At 40.3% G+C, this 21,600-nt stretch overlaps 1 protein-coding gene across 1 annotated transcript in view; it reads right to left on the bottom strand.

The window, feature by feature from the left end:
• Positions 1–21,600, bottom strand: part of PCDH15 (protocadherin related 15) — a 405,567-nt gene that overhangs the window by 131,215 nt on the left and 252,752 nt on the right. The window contains exons 20-21 of the mRNA XM_044420577.1: positions 8,233–8,538; positions 5,286–5,510 (exon numbers count right to left, since the gene is read on the bottom strand). Coding sequence (XP_044276512.1) covers positions 5,286–5,510; positions 8,233–8,538 — 531 coding nt within the window. The remainder of the gene's footprint in view (positions 1–5,285; positions 5,511–8,232; positions 8,539–21,600) is intronic.

The raw sequence follows: 21,600 nt of genomic DNA, 5'->3' as shown, positions 1-21,600 counted from the left end.
TGGTTCTTTTAAATCCGTTATTAACTACAGTTCATGTTGCCCCATAAAGAACCTAAGGCCTGTTTCAGGATTTGGCCCATTTTCCTCTGCATACAGCAGGGGCCAAGATAGTCAATTGGGAAGATCCTAGGACACTTCATTCACAAGTGCTTACATGTTAAGACTATGCAGGGGTGACCTGCTCCTAAAGACATATAACACAAGCACCTGAGATCCTACAAAGTAGTGTAATCCTCTGGGGCACTTCCTAATCCTTGAAGGACTTGAGAGAGTGCATGGGAAGTCTGGCTATGGGGTCCAGCATCTACCAACAGATCAAATTGATCAGATAATGTTGGAAGCGTGGAGAGCCCAGCCTGCAAACATGGTTCAGTCAAAGAGTACCAAACAAGTAGCTGAAGTTGTTCAAACACTCAAGGGAGCAGGACTAAAACAAGGGAAAGTAGATCCACCAAGGAGCTGTTTCTCAGCACAATGCATAAGAGACATGCAATTAGGAAAGCTGGAATTAAGTTCGACAGTGGGGGAACAGCAGGTGGGTCTTCTCATTGGAGACTTCTTATGGACCTTCATGGATTGATTGGCCCGATGATGTACAGACCCAACATTTACCAGGTTGGACTTCAGGAGACAGAGGAGGAAAACCATGCTTGGGGCAGGCCCTAAAGAGTTCTGGTCAGAGAACCACAGCAGCTTTGACAGCAAACTGGTATTCTAGGCCTATGATGATCCCCTTCTCTCTCTCTCTCTCTCTCACACACACACACACACACACACACAGCAAGCATCCCTCAAGAGTAAATCCCATGCCAATGTCTTCACCCTCCTCAGGCCCAAGGTTAATCCTTTGAGATCTTTGGAGGGGACTATGCCTGTGGACAGTGCCTGGGGAGTGATGAGCCAACTGACGGCTTTCTTGGGTGTGTTGTCCTCACTAGGGAATTCTTCAGTGATTAGTTTTTCTGGCTACTTCAAATGCATCTCTTCACCCAGGCTGTCAAGTCTTTTTGATGTTCTTGTGGAGAATGTTGAGCATTCTGTTTTATCTGAACTGTCTACTGCATGTATTATCAAGTCACTGCTTTAATTTTTTAGGGTTTTAATGCTATAGATCTGTTTACACTGTATTTTATCATTATTCTTAGTATTATGTTGTTGTTGTTATTTCATTTTTGTACTTTTATTTGTAAACCACTTGTATCATATTGATAATTGATTAATTAACAGTTAAGAGCAATTACTTACCACTGTATCTAGAAAGCTAGAACTTCAGGGTGAGAGTTTGGCTAAGACTTTTCTTTCCCATGTGCTACTTTTCTATGTGCATGGATGTTTTCCCATGGGTGAGCAGTCAAACAATCGATACTTCACATGTAATTTGACATGCCCCACCCAGGTTCAACTGCATGATTTTTTTGTACATGTATTTTTGTCTATTAGAATCTGTTGCCCATGGCCTCATGCCACCATAAAAGCTTTCCTCCTGTTCATAGTCTGTAGTGCCATGCAAAAAGCCAGTTGACTTGCATCCTGAGATAATGAATTTACAAGTAGTTTATCACACGCCAGCAGCCTCATGCGGCTTCCATGTGGGTAGCTTATATTGTATACATTATCATTTTTGTTCAAGTTGATGTGAACACTCTTACAGTTATTCAGTACAAGCACCCCTCAAAATGGCCTTTATAAAGCTATCTGTAATACAATAGACTGATGGATAAAGAACAATGAAAACAAAAAAGGGATAGACAAAATGCAGACATTTTTCAGGGAAGTTTTCATTATATATGTAAAGATAGAGTCAACACACCTTAAAAATGAAGCAGGGAATGCAGCAGTGAGGCTGCCGCTGATGGGACTTGTGCATGTAAATCTCAGGTGATACTGTCAATCGGCACACACTTTTTCAGACAGAGCAACTGCTACGCTACATCCCCTGCTTCCTGCAAGACTCATCCTGAAAGTTCCTTCATTGTCTGACAACTGACCAAAAATAAATTTCTTGCTGGTACAGGAGTAGAACTGCTTTAAGTGGGACATTTTTCATCCCCAATGTCAAGCTTTGAAAATGGTTGACAGCTGAGTGCCTTTATTTTGATAGCACAATCCACTGCAAGGATCACAACTCACAGAAAAAGAGTCCCTAGCCACTGTATATTAAAGGTCTCCTTTGACATTGATCACATGATGATGATGGACATCAGTATTATCATTCCTAGTAGCTGTCATGAGAACACTGATTGATGTGAAATAAGAGTAATGTCCAAAATAAAAAGCAGGAAGAGATGGGGAATTTGTCTCATGTAGTTACAGCATAATAGATGGAAAGCTTAGGATGTGTGTAATGTATCGTCCTCATGCTGGCTATAATATGTAAACTTGCCCCAGAAAAGGCATTACTAAGACAAATTGAAAGCATAATCAGTAGCATAGGCAAGGAAGAGACAGGAGTCAAGCTGTTCCTTGTATGACAAATGTCTTTAGCAGCAGACTTCTCTGTTTTGACTAGCACAGACTTGAAATATAGCAATTGACTTTGGTCTTATCTGCCCCCCCACTTCTAGCCTAGTACTTGAGGAAGCGAGACTTGGTTTCCCATTCTCGAATTAGAAAACTGAATAAAAATGAGAGTGGGCCAGCATGCAGACAAAGATCACATGGATCGGCTCTGAAGAAAACTATACAACTTCTCCATGTTGCGAAGACCAGTGACTTAGTACAATTACTACTACTACTACTACTAATAATAATATCACAAACCTAAGTGCAACCAAATAAGAGCAAGCTGAGTTTTTATTTAATCTCATTCCGGGAAACATTTTTTACTTCCTAGAATGTACCACTGCTTTATAAACTAGTCTTTTCCAAACTAGGGCACTCTGTGTTGGACTACATTTCCCAGGAGAAAATTATGCTGTCTGGGGTGCTATGGACGTTGTAGCCCAACACTTCTGGAGGTTGTCAGGTGGAGGAAATCGGTCCTACAGCTAACCACTAATGGTTTTCGTTAATAAAAAAACAGGCACAGTTTGGCAAGTGCCACCCCTTCTGTTCTCAGCACACAGTGATTGAAAAGTTCTGGAGCTAATTGAGTTAACCATAGCTTCCCATTAGGTCCAAACAAGGAAACTGTGGTTATAAAGCTTCAAATAAAACAAAGTTTGAAACCAGCTTCAAATAATGATTTCAGAGCTTGGTTTGTTCCAACTGTTTTTTGAGTTTGGACATAATGGGTATTATGCTTATTTAATGTGAGAAGAATGAGGTGAATGGTCTTTATCTTCTTAATTCTTAATGTCATTAAATTTTTAATTATCGTGTCTTCACACCCTCCAATTTGCAATTATTTGCTCTTGCACTCATGGGCTGTTTTTGAAAAATCCCTTACTATGCCAAGAAATCAAAGGGCTTTCAGGAAACTTGCAAATGCATCTGAAATTTAGGAGCTTTTTTTAGAGATCAATGCAATTTTCTCTATGTATTCCAGAATAGATGAAAATAACACATTTATTTTTGGACCTCAGGTTAGATTACTTTCATCATTTGCCTAGAGAAATCATTCTGAAATGTAGGGTTAGTCTAGAAAGATAATGCATGAACAAGGACTGCAAGAATATGTGTGAAAACATGGTTGGCAAAATTAACATAAACTGTTGAAAGTCACCCCTGAAAAAAAAACTTAGTAAAAAATTCAACCTTAGCAAAAGTGAAATCTTAAACTGTTTGTGTTTGAGCTCAGCTCAACTCTTAAACATTTCCCCCCAAGAGTAATAAACAACAATAGAAATAGGAATGCACAAGAATTTAATTTGTTTGCCTGCTATGGAAACACACTTGATTTCAACCTCTTGTAGAGGACACCATAAAATGCTTGCAAAGTCCTGAATTAGTTTTCCTGCTCAAAAAGAAAATGCACCTTCTTTTTTTTTAAATGAAGTTTTAAAAGTGCACATGTGTGATTCTTGGAAACTTCTGCTATTGTTGACATCCTTGAGATGTGCAAAGCCACTCTGAGAAACAACAGACAACCACAACTCCTATAAAGTCTAATTGCTAACATTCTAAGAAAGCAGAATTGAAAAGATACTCTTAGAAAGGTGCTCAGAAAGGGAAAGGGCTCCATTAAAAAAATGAGGGGGTGTATGTATGTACACAGAAACATGTGTGTATGTGCAAGATATGTCTGGTGACACTACCACATTGAACTGTTTCATGTTTCTATTGTGAGAAGGACAAAATAATTTAGTATCAGACTTGGGGAATGACCGAGTGAATGAGAACTCACCTTTTACTGCCATTTATTTGAAACATTCCTTAGCAGGAAGACTTGACAAGCTAAACCTCACCTATAGTTTCTCTATATTCCTTGATTAAAACCACTGAACAAAGGAAAAAGCAATGTCAAGCTTACGTCTTCCTTTTTGATGACTGCTCAGATAATAATGACACCATCACCTTGGACATGTGGAATACTTATGGTTAGCAGCTTTGAGCTCTTTGACAGCATCAGGATATCATGTTCTATGTTTTTCAAGAAGCTGGTAGAGCCATTTCACATATTACACATAAGCAAACCAGAGCAAATCATCAGTGAATAAGAAATGAGCCAAGTACCCATATGATGCGTGTTCTTGTCATACTCACCTGACATGGCCTGCACATATACATATGACTCCAAAAAATGTCATTATCTGAAGCAGACCTTAAAGCCCATGGAGATAAGGTAAGTGCATTGCACAGTAAACCACAAAAGCAGAAACATTAATACTACCAAGCAGCTCAAACACCGCAATTTCTTTTGGAAAGCTAGAGGCTTGTAACAGCAGAAACTGAAATTCAGCTGCAGTGTATACAAGCAGTTGATCCGTAAGTGAGGCTCATAAAATTCTGAGTTTATGCAGACTTAAACTGATATATAGATGTTGCCACTTTGGCAAACAATTCTGTCAAGTGTTTATTCTATCTTTGGGGATTTGAAAAAGATTCACCAATCTAATTTTGTAACACAGAGATCTATGAGCCAAGGCATAGCTCTGTAATTATGTACATTTGCAAAGCAATTATATTTGGTAGTACAGTACATTTTAGATGTGAACAAGCCACTGCTATAAAAAGTCTGCAGATTTATGCATATAAAAAGGAATGGACATTAGAAAACTAAGTGAAAGAAAAGGATCTCTCTTGAGTATCTCTGCCTTTACTACAATGCATTCTGGCCTCTGTTAAATGGCAGCAAACAGCAGATTAGGTTAGTAGATAGGGAGAAATAATTATTTCATTCTTACCCTTATTCTCACAGTGACAGTGGCAAGACCTGGTGGCATTGTTCCTCCAATATCAAAGGCTTCCACTAGGAATGTGAATGTTGCATCTGTGCCAGGAAATGATTCAAAATCCAAGGACTTTAGAAGTGACAGTGCCCCTGAAAATTTGTTCAATGAAACAAACTGGAGTGCTTCCTGAGTTCGTATTCCATATGTAATATTAGATCCAACGTCAATATCTTTAGCCTGAGGAAAATGAGGAACAAGTTTTTTACTTACAGCTAAGGATACTTTGCATACATTTCATAAGATAGACCTCAGAGGTCAAATATTACTATTTTTGGAGCGGTTTCTCCTGAGGAATCATTTCATCACATATATGCATCATCATCATCATCATCATCATCATCATCATCATCCATTTCATTTCTATACCAACTGCAGCTGAAGCTCACAATATTAAGTCACCCATCCAGATTTCAACCATGCCCAGCTCTGCTTAGCTTCCAAGATTAGTCAGGATCAGGCACTTCAGGCTATATGGAAGCTAAACGTGGTGTGTCCAGAAAGTAATGAGAATGTTATTTTAAAAAAATCTTTTATTGAAAATTTTATGATTGAACATTGTCTCCTTCAAAGGATACACCTTGCGAGTGTACACAACCCACCCCCCAGCAATTTTTTCATTCTTCATAGCATCCCTGGAAGCGTTCGAGTGGGATGGCGTTGAGAGCCTGTGCAGTGGCTCTTTGGACATTAGCCACACTACCAAAATGGTGTCCTTTCAAACCATTCTTCAACTTTGGGAGTATGAAAAAGTCACAAGCAGTGACTCAAGTCGGGGCTGTAGGGTGGATGGGGAAGCACCATGATGCCTGTGTGTGTGTGTGTGTGTGTGTGTGTGTGTGTTTTAGCCAAAAACTCTCTGACAGCCAAAGCACTGTGACTCAGTGCATTGTTGTGATGAAGGATCCAAGCTGAGCCAATCTCCACTTGTGCCATTGGTACACTTGTGCAGATGATAGCACAGCTTCTCCATAAGCTTTCCTCACCATTCCCAAAGTTTCTGATGCACCTTTACCCAATTTCACACAAAATGTTATCACATACCACTGTTCCAGACTCGCTTGCATTTCTCTTAATACAAGGCAATCGAACAGGGTATCACAAAAAAGAATGTCTGGACTCTGAAAGGGCTGGAATGCAACTGATCAGTGTCCTAACATATACCTGGCACTCCACCCCAAGTGACCTTGGCCAGCTTCCCTCTTCACAGAGACCTTCTTGAGCGCGGGGACTTCATTCTCATTACTTTCTGGATACCCTTGTATAAATGATGGCTATGAGCCAATAAGATCCAATGCATAAGCCGTTTCCCATAATACTAGAGCCCAATGGGATTGTTCTGTGGTTTATATTAGTATACTAGTACTTCAGAACAGATAAAATAAAGTTTTCCTTCACACAGTAAATGGTTAAATTACGGAATTCATTCCCAAGAGATGTAGTCATGGCCAACAATTTGTAAAAGCGGATTGGACAAATGAAGGCAATGAAGAAGGCCACCTCCAGTATCAGACAGGATTCCCTATGTACACCAGCTGCTGGGGAACCTGAGCAGGAATGTGCTGTTGCATTCACATTCTCCTTTGGAAATCCTGTGGGCAGCTGGTTGGACACTGTGTGAACAGAATGCTGGACTAGATGGACCTTGGTCTGATCCAGCATGCCTCTTCATGTGTTTTTTATGTCCTTATATACCCTGAACTACAAACTGTAGTCACACAAGCCAAGAAGAACCAAATGAAACCCTTTTCTCCATACTAGATTCTCTTGGTTTCTGTCATGCATTACCTGGAAAGGAAGCTCACATGCCTAACCATCCAGGATTCCCTTTCTTCCCAGTTCTTGTTCCCAAACGTTATATATTTAAATTGAGTTATTCCTGCTGTATTGGGCTCTAATTCATCATTGTGCAGCTATTAATCTGCTCCATGTTTTAGGATGCTAGTCTATTCATGTTTAGAAGCAAAAAAGCCCTACAGTTCCCAGAATCCCCCATTTAGCCATGCTGGCTGGACATGCTGGGAGTTCTAGAACTTTTCCCATGTAAACATCATACCCTTATTGTTCCCCAGTTTGTGGCTTGGACTGAAAAATAGGGAAGATGGGACGATTGAAAACATTTCATGCTAGATTACAGGCAATATGTTCATGGTACAAGAAGCTGAATATGCAAGGAAGTTTTGCTTTCCTGAAGAACTTCCTCATTCAGTTCAGAGGAGGAAGCAGAGTGACCTATGCATTGCTTTGCAAACAAAGGTATACTTTTTATCCTTTGGAATGAATGGGGCCAGGCACATGCATCGTTATAATCCTGGTTTAGATCACGATAAATATGGTTTTATCTTGCTGGTATAAAATTTTCTTTTAGAGACGTAATAATAAAGAAGTTAAAGTAAGCCACTGAACTAAGAAGTCTGTATAATACAGTAAATGAACTGCTAAATTTGTATCAGTATTATAAGACAGGAGTTGGACTCCATTAGATAGGCTCTATAGATTCAAACAGACACTAAAATTAATAAGAAACAATAATGTAGCAATTAAATTTTAAAATGAACTATTGGGGTGGTGGGGAGAACTAATTGTGCCTTAAGATATTTTAATATTAATCTAATTTCAAATATTGATAATAATTCTTTAAATTAATTTCTTTTGAAGATTGCTAGTGTTATAGTCATTCTTTCTCTGCCTTTTGTAGGTTAAAACCCCAATATAAATTATAGAAATGTGTGATTATGAGCTTTAATTTTTATACCGTCAAGTAATTCCTTTTACAGGTAGCCAACTGGATAGAACTTAGACTTTCCCTTTACCCATTTCCTCGGTCTCCTTCTTCACATAAGAGTTATTACAACGTACTATGCTTGAGTGAAAATTTCCATGAAACGTATGTCTCTCTTACCTCTAAACGTAGAAAGACAGTGCCTGGTGGCAAGTTTTCAGGAATAGTTACTGAGTAGGAGGCGTTAGTGAAAATAGGGCTGTTGTCATCAATATCCAGGACTTTGATTCCCAGAGTTAATGTTGTACGACGGGCATCCATAGCTCCATCTGTTGCTTCAACAATTAGTTCATAATAGTCCTTTTTTTCCCTATTTAGCTTCACGGAAGTGTAAATGCTGCCATTGGATGTGATGCGAAAGAGATGGTTGAAGTTCACCAAACTGTATCGTACTTGGCCATTTATTCCTGCATCAGGGTCTGTAGCCTAACAGGCAAGAAAATATATTTAATTAGAGAAGATGAGTTTGTAGCAGAAGAAGGCCCTTCCTGGGCCTGTTAGTGGAGGAAATCCACTTGTCCCCACTCCCTGCAGGGAGCTACCTTTTCTGGGGTTCTCAAGATGAACAGACCCCTTGAATCATATGCTTCAGTCACCTGCTTAGACCCTGTTGTTGCTGTTAGTCGCAAAGTCATGCCCGACCCATCGCAACCCCATGGACAACGTTCCTTCAGGCCTTCCTGTCTTCCATCATCCCCCGGAGTCCACTTAAGCTCACACCAACTGCTTCAGTGACTCCATCTAGCCACATCATCCTCTGCCGTCCCCTCCTTCTTTTGCCATCTATTGTTCCCAGCATTAGGCTCTTCTCCAGAGAGTCCTTCCTTCTCATTAGGTGGCCAAAGCATTTGAGTTTCATCTTCAGGATCTGGCCTTCTAAAGAGCAGTCAGGGTTGATCTCCTCCAGGACTGACCGGTTTGATCTCCTTGTGGTCCAAGGGACTCACAGGAGTCTCCTCCAGCTCCACAATTCAAAGGCCTCAATCCTTCGGTGCTCAGCCTTCGGTGCTTAGACCCTACTCTTCTCTATAATCTCAAGTTATGCCTGGGATACTAAGAAAAGGACAGACTCAGTCTGTAGAGGAGGGACAGGACTCAGAATAACAGCAACCCTGTTTCTTTTCTTCACCAATTCAACCAAGGCACAGTAGCTTTGGAGACATAACCAAAACGAAGTGCACACTTGAGTAAGGCACTGCCATTTGTGCACATTCATAAAAGCCTCCAGGTGTTGCCCCACAATAATGTGGCATAGCCGTTCCGATTATCATCACTGCTGCTAGGAAGTTTCCAAAGACATTTAATATCCTGCCAAGGTGCTCAGTGTGAGGCGTGATAATGAAACCATTTATCTTCATGGAAATCAATTAAAAGTTAATTAAAATTGTTAATAAAAATCACACACTTGCTTCCCTTTTGTACTACATCAATGCAATAAACATTAATGGTTTCAGCTTTATTTCTGTCTGATGCTTAACACATCAATGCAGCAAGATCACTGTGGATGACTGTACATGTCTACTTCCCCTGCATCCCCTTCTTTAGTATAAATGGCGAGGATGCGGGGTCTGTTCAGAGGGAGGGTATTGCTTTCTTCTGGATGTAGACACAGCTACAGTGGCAGTAAATTCTTTCTCCATCTATGGGAAAACATTCCCTTAAGTGCATTGCAATGGGATAATATATATCTTCTGCAACATCTAATAGCAGCAGCTAGATGTGAGCAGCAGCTGCTAGATTTCTGTCAGTCTTAAGGTCATTGTGCCACTGTTGAGGGAAAAAAAGTCTTAAGGTCATTGTGCCACTGTTGAGGGGAAAAAAGTCTTAAGGTCATTGTGCCTAATAGGTGCATGGAATTGGTAGAGTTCATAAAGTTTTTAATAGTGTGGTGAACTTCTGTTATTGTCATTTCATAGATAGACAACTAAGACTAAGAGCTAGAAGCTGATTCGAATTATCAATTAGGGGTTACTTTCAGATTTAGGCTTCATAAATCATGTAATGACGCTCACTCTGCCACAGTTTGCATCTGAAAAGGGAAGCCTGTGTTTGAATAACTGGTCATGTGTGGCTGTTCCATGCAGGTGGACCTCATCTTGATGGCTCCACTCCTCAGTGTGGATGCCTCCCATGTAAGGAACTGCTGGAAAGGTATCTAATGACACAATATGCAAAGTCTTCAAATAAGAGCGTTTCCGTAAAATTCAAATTCTGATCTTATCTCATGCCTACTTCATAAATGGGAGGCAGTAGAATCCTCCATACCATACATGTGTATAGAAAAGCTCTACTGTCTGAGCATTTCTCCACACAGTTTTGGTTCACCTATGAATCTACCCAAGATGAGAGGTTATGCTGACACAGACATAACCCAGTCACCAAAGTGCATCCTATGGAGCATCATCCACATAGATGGGTGAATACCGATTGGGTCTCTGAGAGCAACCTCTCTCACACAATAGCGGTTTCAGATTGTCAGGTGACATAAAACAGGAAAGGACAGCAATTACCTCAAAAACCAAGAATAAAATTCAAAATAACCTAGACAATAATAGGAAGTGGATGAACTAACAAAATGAAATTCAACAGGGATGTGCAAAGTAAGGTGTAATTACTGTAAGCCATCCTGAGACGTCAGTGGTGGATGGGTTAGAAAAGCTTTGAATGAATGAATGAATGAATGAATGAATAATAAAGTTCTGTACTTAGGCAAAACACATTAGATGGGCATGTACAGTATAAGGATAATGGGGTTCACAGCAACATTTTTGAACAACATATCTTGGGATTGCAGTTGATTGATGTGAGTGAGATGCGGCTATAAAGAAAGCTAATGGAGTTTTAGGCTTAACAGAACAGCAATATCCAATTCACACACACAGACGCACACGTGCACGCACACACATGCAGACAGAAAACACTTCTGCAATATTGTGCAGTAGTTAGCTCCCATCAGGAATACTCTGTCCAGTTCTAGGCACCTCACTTTACTAATGGGAACCCTGTGATACTGTGGCAGAGCACATGAAAGTGGCCTAAGTCCCTGGCATCTCCAGATAGGGTGGGAAAATCTTTCTGGAACTGTGGAGAGTTACCAACAGTCCATATGGATAACATTGGACAAGAGGGACTAATCATCTGGCTGATGTAAAGCTCTTTCCTATGTTCCTAAGGAAGTTAGAGGGAAAATGGAATGGGATCAGGAGGTTATGGAAAACACATCCTATGGGGAAGGTTGTAGAAATTCAGTGTGTTTAACTGGGAGAAAACTGAGAGGGAACACGAAAGCAATCTTCAAATATCTTAAAAGAAGAGGACAAAAGCATGCTTTCTGCTGCAGTCTAATGGCCATAAGTTACATAAAGATAGTTTTCAGCTGAACATTAGGTGAACTTTGTATTAGTAAGAGAGATCTGGAAATGGAACCAATAAATTAATGGAGCAGTAGGCTGTAATAGAGCCTTTGATCAGGGGCTCAACAGCTATTTGTTGAGGGTGCCCTGCTCTGCAGTTCCTACACTGAGCAGAGGAGTGCCCAGAATTAGAGGAAGTCAGAAAGTCACCCTCCAGATGTTTCTGGCTTCCGTATCCAGGATACGGTCCATTGGCCATGCTGACAGGGAAGCTTAAGTACCAATATTCTGAAGGTCTATTTGTGGGACCCTTTGCACTAGATGATTTACAGGGCCTTTCCTGACTCCACCAACAAGGAGGTCTGGGTAACTTCTGGTCCTGCGAATAGTTCTTGGCTTCCTCTTGAATTCGGTGTGACTGATGAATACATAAACTAGATCCAAGCTGAACTGTTACATAGAGGAGTTTTTCTGGGACTCTCTGCTTCGCTCACCTCACTTTATTAACATTCTTTACCACTCTTTCCATCAGCTATCATTTGCTATCCAAAATGCCCTGTAATAGTGCTTCTTCTAGGAATTGGGATAGCTACAAAGGGGCAGCTGAGACAGAAGCACTGCTGCTGCAGTTGTTGCTTGCATTGACATAAATAATCATTTCCATCCCCATAATCATCACCATAATAAATCATTAATGGGGAAAGCCTGCTCATCAAAAAAGAAATATTAGACATTCCAACATAGCTTGGAGACTATTTGACAAGACTGCACATGTGCACGCACAAGCATATACCATTCTGCTAACTTAAGAATAGTGTGAAGACTTTTAGGAGGCCATTTTTGAAACCTGCAATATGTTCAGGGCATCTCAAGGTATCTGAACACCTGTCTTTATATCAGAAAAGTCCTAATCAGGATTTGGGAAAGAGACAGGAGAGGGAGCACACTGACTCCCTCTCCCTCCTTCATTACACATATCACCTTCTCCTTGGGAAGAACAACATTTTGGGGAGAAGAACCTCCTGTGTTTATGGAGGTTGTATATGAGACTTAAAATGCTAGAAAATCAACATTCTCAATCATGTGTGTAGCTTCCTGTGGGTACAGGAGGTTGTCTTCTGTAGGTTTGCTTCTGCAGAAAGTCACCCTCCACAAGTAGAGACTGATGGAAATCTTCAAGGGTACTTTCCATTTCCAGGTATCTGAATGCATATTTGCTATAATCAGTTCCATGAGCATGTAAATGCATGTGCAGGCACAAAATGCTGGTACATAGCTTCTTCCAGTATCATATAGCTACCAATCTCAGAAGTCATTGTTGCCAGACTTACAGTTTTAATATAATGAAGCAGCAACCATGAGATTAAATTATCAATTAAATATGCATATATTTTAAAACCTAGTTGAGACAAACCTTGTTTAAGAGACTAATTTCAAATTGTCAACAGTATAATTGTAATTCTATTTTGGGGAAGTCAGGCATTTCCTATGGTTGTTCAGATCCTTTCAGAGAGAAGCAATACAGTTTTTACCTAGTTCCCTGTCTGATATGCTGTTTAAGGCTTCTATGGCATAGGCTATTAAATGGCAAGCTGACATTCAGCAGCATGTTCAATTAGGAGGACAAAGGCCCAAATAATGGTTTTTGGGATACGCACCAGCCCTAATTTCACTTCTGAAAGGCTGGGCAGGTCAATAGACTCTTAATGTTCAGCAGGGACTTTAGGTCAGGTCTCCAAGGCTGGCTATGCTGACATATTACTATAAAAGTTGCTCAAAATTGTTTGTCATATGGACTGTACAAGTTAAAATTTTTACTCTTGCTTAGAAAGATAGAAAATTATTTTATTAAATATGGGTTGTATACAAGGATTTTAGCTGAGGTGGCAGCAAGAGCATAAGATGTATTCCTTGGCTCACTTCATAACGGATGTGTACGAGTGAGCCGATGTGTGCACTCAAGCAGTTTTGCTTTAAACAAGAGCTGTGCGACAGCAATTAAACAGCTGCTGACTGGATTATAACCAGGGACCATTAAGACTATAGTAAATTTAAACAATTTATTGCTATCTAAAATTAAACTGCCAAATTAAATTCTATTACTCTTCACCTATCAGAGACACAGAAAGCATAAACACCCAAAATCAGTGACAGATTTAATTATTGACTTATCACTATTTTTTATTTGTCCAAGAAAACTTCTTTTCTGAGTAGATTACAAGCAGTTTAAAAACCATGAGAAGGGACGGAGAGAGACAGAGAGTGGATATATGGCTTGAAAGCATTCTGTTAAGTATGCCTTCAAACCCTGAAAACATCAGAGCCATTTTTTGACCCAAAAAGAACAACATCAGGTGTGCCAAACCTGGTGTATTCAGGGTGAAAAACTTGGTTTACCTGGAGGGAAAAACCTGGTTCACCCAGGGCCAAATTCAGTCTTCCAGGGTTCCCCATAGAATTGTTTGCTGTTTTTTATTGTGCTCCCACTGATGGCCTTGATCCCTGATGGTGCTCACTTGAACAAGCAAGTGAAGGCTTTTTGGAAAGCGATGATGGCATAACTCATTGCAACAATATTATGTAACCAAAAGAAAGAATTGACAATGTTTGTGGAAGGGGAAAGGATCACAAATGGCTTGTTTTAAAAGAAAACCACTTACGTAAAGGGTCTTATTCTTCCTTGATAATGTCACATTTGAGCCGCTCATGGTTTGAAAGACAGAGAAGCTCAACAAAAAGATTCTACATGCAAGAGCAAGATGATGGATTCTATCCCCAAACCACCCCCAGTATTTCCTACTCCAGGCTGAGCAGCAAGGGGTTACAGACATCTCCAGGGAGGGGTGGTCCTCTTTCTTCCTTTAAGATCAGAGGAGCAAAATATATTTTCTGCTAGATAACAGACCAATACCCCACCTGATCCAGCTGACTATTTTCAGCAACCATATGGCTTTGGTTTTGGATTGTGACAAACAACATACAGTTCTCTCTCCCAGCCCCTTGCTATGGTTTAAGCTCAGCATCTGCTGTTAAGACATTGACTGCCTCTGGTCATGGTGGCTGCATTTCATTCTCAGGGCCAGTCATCACTGATGGCCTCTCCAATATTAATACATCCAGAAGTTTTTAATCCATACAATAATGATGAGATCGACTAGTATAAAACTCTGGGCTTCTCTAGAGAAGGCACTTATGCTGTGCTGGTGATTCCTGACTCACAGTAGTTTGCAGACATGATGTTGGCATCCTCCAAGGCCTCTAACACATTTCTTAGATTGAGGAAAGTCTGGTATTCTTGGGAAATTGCACTGTGATGAGCTCAGGTAGTTTTGCAATTTTTCTATAACACAGCACCCACCCAGGCTGTACAATGGAACACACAGAAAGGCAAAGACGGAAAAAAACCAGGTGTGTGGTGAGGGACATATGGGTAAAACAACTGATCTTAAACATACAAGAATCTGGAAGGAGAAGCCTTGATAAAGAGACGGTGTGAAGGACCAGTGCGGTCCTCTGCGTTAGTCTTACAGATTGCCCAGTGTATCACACATGGCAGCAATGCTTTCCTGGGCACACAGCCAGGCCCCCAGGCAGGCAGGCAGGCAGCAGCTAGGCTGGTGACAGCCTGGGCTGATAATGTCACCACCTTCACTCACTTGCAGCTTGCTCCATCGGCCAACATGACCAGCACCTGAAGTAGGATGGCAGTAAGGGTGACTAAGGGAAAGGCTTAGGGGAGTAAGGAGAGGGTGGGTGAAGGTAGAGACAGATTTCCTTGGGGAAAGAACAATGTAGGAGGAAGGCAGAGCCAGCCAGTCAGACAGGATGACAAGAAAGGCGAACAGAAGCAAGGAGCTTTGGAAAGACCAGGGAAAGGTATACTTAACTGGGGAGACAAAGGGTGGGGGGATCAAGTTATGGTTCATTTAGGAGCATGCTTGCAAGAGTCCACTAATTTAGAGGTGGGGATCCCTTCATGATAGTCAGAGCCACACCCCCATGAAAGCAGAACCCCAAACCACACCTATTTCCAAGATCATGCAATCTATGATAATACAATTAAAATGAACTTTGTCCCTGTTTGAACTTCTGTTGAGTAATGAATACAAGATGAGGGTATTTCTTTTGGAGGTGCAACAATGATAGATTCTAGAAGTTGTTATCTTTTTGATTTTAGCAATGAATTATTTTCAAATTACACCATAACCTGCTCTCCAGTCAAAAAAATCTCCTGGAGTGGCTTATGTGGAATTAATAAGACAGTTCCTGCCCATTCCATACAACAGGTATGGGATGGAGAGAGAAGAGGACAAAAAGGAAACTCAGACACTAATTACCCACACTTACAGAAACATATGTAGTTCCGAGAGTAGCAGTCTGGATTGACAATCACAGTTTGGTTTCTTTTAATTTTTTGTGGCCTCTGGAACCACTGACTGTGTGTGTGCATATATGTGGCAGATCCTCCATGAGTGCAGGCTCCATAGTTTAGGAGTTCCAATTTCTCCAAATATCCAATAATCTTTTATTGTGCTTTCATTGGATTCATGCTGAATCATGTGTAAAGTAGCCCAACTGAAGTAAGAGGAACTTAAGGCTATCAGAAGTCATGGCTATTTTTTCCCATTGATTCCAGTGAATACACTCCAGTTACAATACTTTATTCCTCTTTAGCGATTATTCCTCCCAAAGAAGACCAGGGTTAAGAGTTGCTAGAAAATACCTTTTGGCCTACAATTCCTAGAATGGTTTATCAGTCAATCCCTCTTCCTCAGAAACTCTGGAAATAGTGCCTCTTTGTGAGAAGAAGAGGTCTCCACTAATGACATTCAGTACCCTGGACAAACTATGGTCCCTGAGAGTCTTTGGGGAAGTGATGACTATTTAAAGTGGAATAAAGGTGTTTTGAACGCATGGTGTGAATGTGGGTGTGGGTATGTGGGATGTAGTTTTTGGAGCAGCAAAGGCAGGCTGACCACATGTCGCTGAGGAGCAGGGGTGGACCATGCGGGAAAGTGCCACAGAAAACACATGTGCATGCCTGGCAGGCCTCTCCAGATAGGGAGTTCCCAGGAACTGTTGGGAATCATCAAAAAAACACCCTGTTCTCAACTTTTAAAATTCAGGATTCCGACCCAGTGGCAGCTGCCTGCCACAAACCAGCAAAATTAAGTCTCTTAATGGACAGGGACAGTGACCCCTGCCTGAAGCCCCCACCAAAACAAGTGGGGGCACTCTGACCCCTCCCAAGGGCCCCTTCCACTACACTTGCTTTTCTGTGGGAAGGAAGACTTTGCACGCTGGTTTCATTAATCCTACCTTGAAAAGCTTAGTGAGCAACTCAGTGCACAGTGAGGGGAACTGGCTGAGGAATATTTGTCAGCACTAGCCCTACTGCAGACGTTGCTATAAGCTCAGACTGCTTCTCAGGAAGGAGAAAATCTATTTCTTGAATGTCATAGGGAATGATGTTATTGTGTGTGGAGAACTAATCCCTTTTAAGTTGTAGTTTAAATGGACGACAGTGAATGTAACTAGGACAGTCCTCTTCTGTCTTAAAACTCTGACTGGGTCCAGACTAAGGGAAACGATGGATCGAGGGTCTCTTGATACCCTTAGTTCTCACGACCTGGAAACAAGTGGGATTAGGAGCCTCATGCAGAGAACCCTGTAGTGGGGCACCAGCTTATATTACGATACACAACGATGCATATGTACCCGTCAAATGGGGAGAGTGCTTAAGTAAACAAATAGGGATGCACTTTTTCCTTTTCTTTTCAAGGCGATAATAGAATGAGTGTCTTGGCCACTGTCCTGGCTGCTGTCCCCCTTTTAAAAGAGATACGCACCTAATTTGACCCAAGAACACTTTAGACCTGGTTAGGCCTTTCTGTACTTTCTAACCAAGTACAGAAAGAAGCATGGAACCTATATCAGCATATAATTGTGGATAGATTTCCTGTCAGGTTGGACAAATTCAGAGGTCCTTGTCCATAATGGTAACAGATCAGTGTCGTTAAGCTAATAGCTGTTCATGGAGTTATCACATGAAACACCTGCTATTTTGCTTGGGTTTATCTAGAAGAGGATTTGTTTTATTGAACACTGAATTGCTTCATTGTCTTCTTAAAAAGAAACTCTGCATGAATATGAATCAGGGTTCTTTGTTCCTCCTCCTCCATTTTTTAAGAAAAAAAGTTAAATGAATTATCCTCTACTCAAGAGCTGCAACTTGTCTGAAACAAAGAAACAGGGTAACGCTAAGCATTGTTGGGGCTGCATTTGCATTACACTCAATCAGAACTGTAGCAAGCAAGTTCTTTTCAAGTGTCGATTGTATCTACTACTACTTGATCTATCTGACCACATTTTTTGTGTGGCACTTGTGCTTTGTATAATACTTCAGAGGCAAGATCAAATTACAGTATGAAAAGCAAGTGGCAGCAAAGTACATCATCACCATCACCATCACCATCATCATCATCATCATCATCATCATCATCATCATCATCATCTCATTAATTCATAGGTCCAGAACTGTAGGGATAGGGGCTAAATGAGCCCCTGAGGAGTTCCCCAAAAGGCCCAAGCCCTTCCCCTGCTCCAAGCCTTTTTCTCCATGGACCAATCATTTAATGGTTTTTCAGCTTTTGTACAGTTTTTCCCCATATTCTTTAATAAAAAAACTTCTCCTAAGGTTTAATTGCTAACAGTAAGATATTCAGCTAAAATATCGTGGTATTTATGGTATTCTGACCCCACTTCCTTTAGCCTATGGCTCCAACATTGACATGAGGTCCTCAAAGGTTTTCTAAAATTGAATTTGGCCCTCAGGTTGAAAGAGCTTCTACACCCATGTACAAAACAATGAGAGATAATTATTCCAAGAATTCATTCTAACATGCATTAATTCAACTCTGGAATCCAAAATTGCATTCAAAAATATGGCATGAGGTTTGACTATAAGATAATTTTCTGACTGTAAATGAACTGTAAACTAGAAATGTGTGTGATTTTTCCAAGGTGTTCACTCACCTTTTAACATATACATAATTATATGTGCACTTTTTAGCTCTATGATAATGATCCCCAAATAATAGCATTTAATCACCACTTTGTCTTACACTGTACCCCTTCTCTGCTTTTCTCAATCACAGGGACTGGATTCACTGATACCATTCTACATGTACACATTTTAACTCATCAATGTCTTTCATTTCTAACACCTTTGTTTAACATGTGACAGGACCAACCAATTTTTACCTTGCCAACAAAATCCTGACAAGGCATGAAAACAAAGTCCTGAAAAGACATGGAACTGAAACAAACAAACAAAAAATAATCCAGAGTTCAATGGCCAGCAACAAAAAATGCAAGTAGTACGAAATTGTGTTCTCTAACATGCAAAGGACACCATGAATCAGACATTTATTCAGGCCCCCTTTTAAAGGGCTTTTTAAAGCCATATGTTCAATATTGTAGATGTTTTCAGCCCTTACTGATGTAGCATTTAAAAAAAACAGTAGATACTCCAACTGACAGAAAAACAGATCAGAATTGGACAATCATAATCTTGGAATGTATAATAACTAACCTCAGCAGAGTCAATAGATTCTTAGCAGGGAAACTTTTGGGGAAGGAAGTCATCGGCCTTAATCTGAGATAGAGCTGATGTTTGTTCCGGGAATAATACTATTCTAGGTGGGTGGGGAGAATATTCTGCTCAGATGAATGAGTTAGAAAAGAAATCACAGGCTGAATTTTAAAAAGGTGTAATATGACAAAGAAAATCTCCATAATCTTTACTAGTTACACACACTAGTTACAGCAAATAGACTGTAATCATCTTTGGCCCAAATTATGCTGCCTGTATAAATAATAAAAAGGAATGTTGCTTATTTGATAAATCAAATGTATCGAAATGATATGTGGGTATGACTAGTGAAAGAATATATAGAGATGTCATTTCTCAGAGGCATCACAGACTATTTCTCCTTCATCCCCCTTGTTAATTTTTCCTGTGCACTGCTTGTCATCCTTGTAGTCTTTTTTGGGGTTGTGTGTGCAGATTGCCCACCTTTAGAGTAGGGATGGGCAGCTTGTGGTTCATCATATGGCTTATTCTACAGCTCTTTTTAGTCTAAGCCAGGACAGCCAAGGATGAGGGATGCTGGGAATAAAAGTGCATAACATATGGAGTGCTATAGGCTGCCCTCTCCTGCTTCAAAGCCTTTCAGTCCAGAAAGGCAATCTCTTGCTTCTAACAAAATGACACACTGAATTACAAGGACCACCATCTTAGTAAGAAGTAGCTTTGAATTTGCAAAGTCCATCCACTTTTAAATCTTAGCATGCCTGAGCAAGAATAGTAATAGAGATTATGATTGCAGGGGTTCCTCACAGAGGTTGTAAAAAATGGAACATTCTGGAGGCATTTCTGTAGGGCTTACAAGAAGGATACTCAGGGAGAAAATGTTCAGGAATTAGTATATTTTATTAATCATATTTGAGAGAGAAAGGGAGACATTTGTAATTTTTGGCTTTTGTTCTGGTTTGTTAAGACAAATGGGGGTGTTTCTGACATCCCTATGAAGCACAAGGCAATATAGATTTCTTCCACTAGAAGAACTGGCCATGCTATATAGTGGGGCCAGTACCATGTACATACATACATACAAACATATGCATTTCTTGCCCACCTGCTGACCCAAAGACCCCTCGGGCCCTCATTTCACCTCAATGAAATCAATTGGACTAAAACAGTAGTCGTGCTTTTAAGATCCCAAAGTTTCAATGGGACTTGAGTGCACCTTAGTTTACTTGTGATTGCTTTTGCTGTAAACCTGACATCTGCCATACTTAACCTAGGGCACCTTTCTTTCTTAGGGAAGAATTAGTGTGTTTGCACACATTAATAAACTTTCAAAAATAAATGCTTGGTTCCTTGATGAGTTCTGTGTTTCCCAAAGATTAAACTTGCCAATGCACTCATAATAGAGGAAAACGATCACTATAAAGTTCATCCCTTCACTATAAATGCAGGTAGTTTTACATTTGACATGTTGGACTCGAAAATGTATCATGTCGTGCTGCATTGTGTGAAGCAGCTTCTTCAAAATGGAAAATATTTCAGACTTTGCAATTATGAATAATGCAGGAGGTTAATTCTAACATAATCTATTCAACTTTCTTCTTCCTGCAAGGATTCCCACTGTGACATTAAGAAAAATATGTAAAGAACAGGGTGGTCTCTGCCTAGGAACTAATAGCTCAATTTCATAGAACGTTAGGGAATATATTGTAATGTTCTCATAAGTTTGTTTTATTTGGTCAATATTTCAAAGTAGGAGTGTGTTGTACTCTGCTCACTATCTTTCTATTTTAATGCGGGGGTGCATGGGTGTGTGTCTACGGGTGTGTGTTTTGGCACTTTGACAGTATCATTCCCTCCCCCTCCTTATTAATTCATAAGTCAGTTTGATTCCCTGTCCAGAATTAAGATTTCTTTCTCCAGGGGTGGTTAAAGAGTATTACTGCATTAAATAGAGAGGTCACCCTCGGGGTATAATTATCTATATCATCCAACTCTTATGGAGAGAAAGACTCTGTCTGGGTGGCCAGATCAAAAAATACGCAAAAGCTTTGGAAGTGGAAGTGGATTGTAGGAGGAGAGTTAAAAGAGTAAGCCCTGGCAGATTCCCAAGGTTATATATAGAAAAAAGAAAGGAGGAGAACTGTGGAATATTAGTCGCAAGATGCAATAGGAAGACAGTGAGGCACAAAGGAAGAGAGAAGGCAGAGGAAATTGAAGTAAGTCAATGGAACCTGGTAAATTTCCAGTCTTGCTGTCTCAAAAATCTGCCATGAACAAACAGAGAGCTATAAAACAAATACATCAGTAAATATTTTAAATGTTAAACTCACTGATCTGAGAACTATAGATTATCTTATATTACTCTGTAATCACATCAATGAAATAATTTCTTTCTCTAGTTGCCTATGAGTATGTAGACATCAGAACAAGGAGGAAAAATGGGGCTCTGCGGTGAAGTATTGGTATTCCGTCATTTCTAGCACAATAACAGATACATGAGGTTGGGGCACTGGCTTAATGTGAGATAATGTAAACATCAGA

The sequence above is a fragment of the Varanus komodoensis genome, unplaced genomic scaffold (genome assembly GCF_004798865.1).
Source record: "Varanus komodoensis strain SLA01 unplaced genomic scaffold, ASM479886v1 scaffold11, whole genome shotgun sequence".
Lineage (NCBI taxonomy): Eukaryota > Metazoa > Chordata > Lepidosauria > Squamata > Varanidae > Varanus > Varanus komodoensis.
Note: the sequence above shows the minus strand (reverse complement) of the source record. Positions and strands in the feature narration are given on the sequence as shown.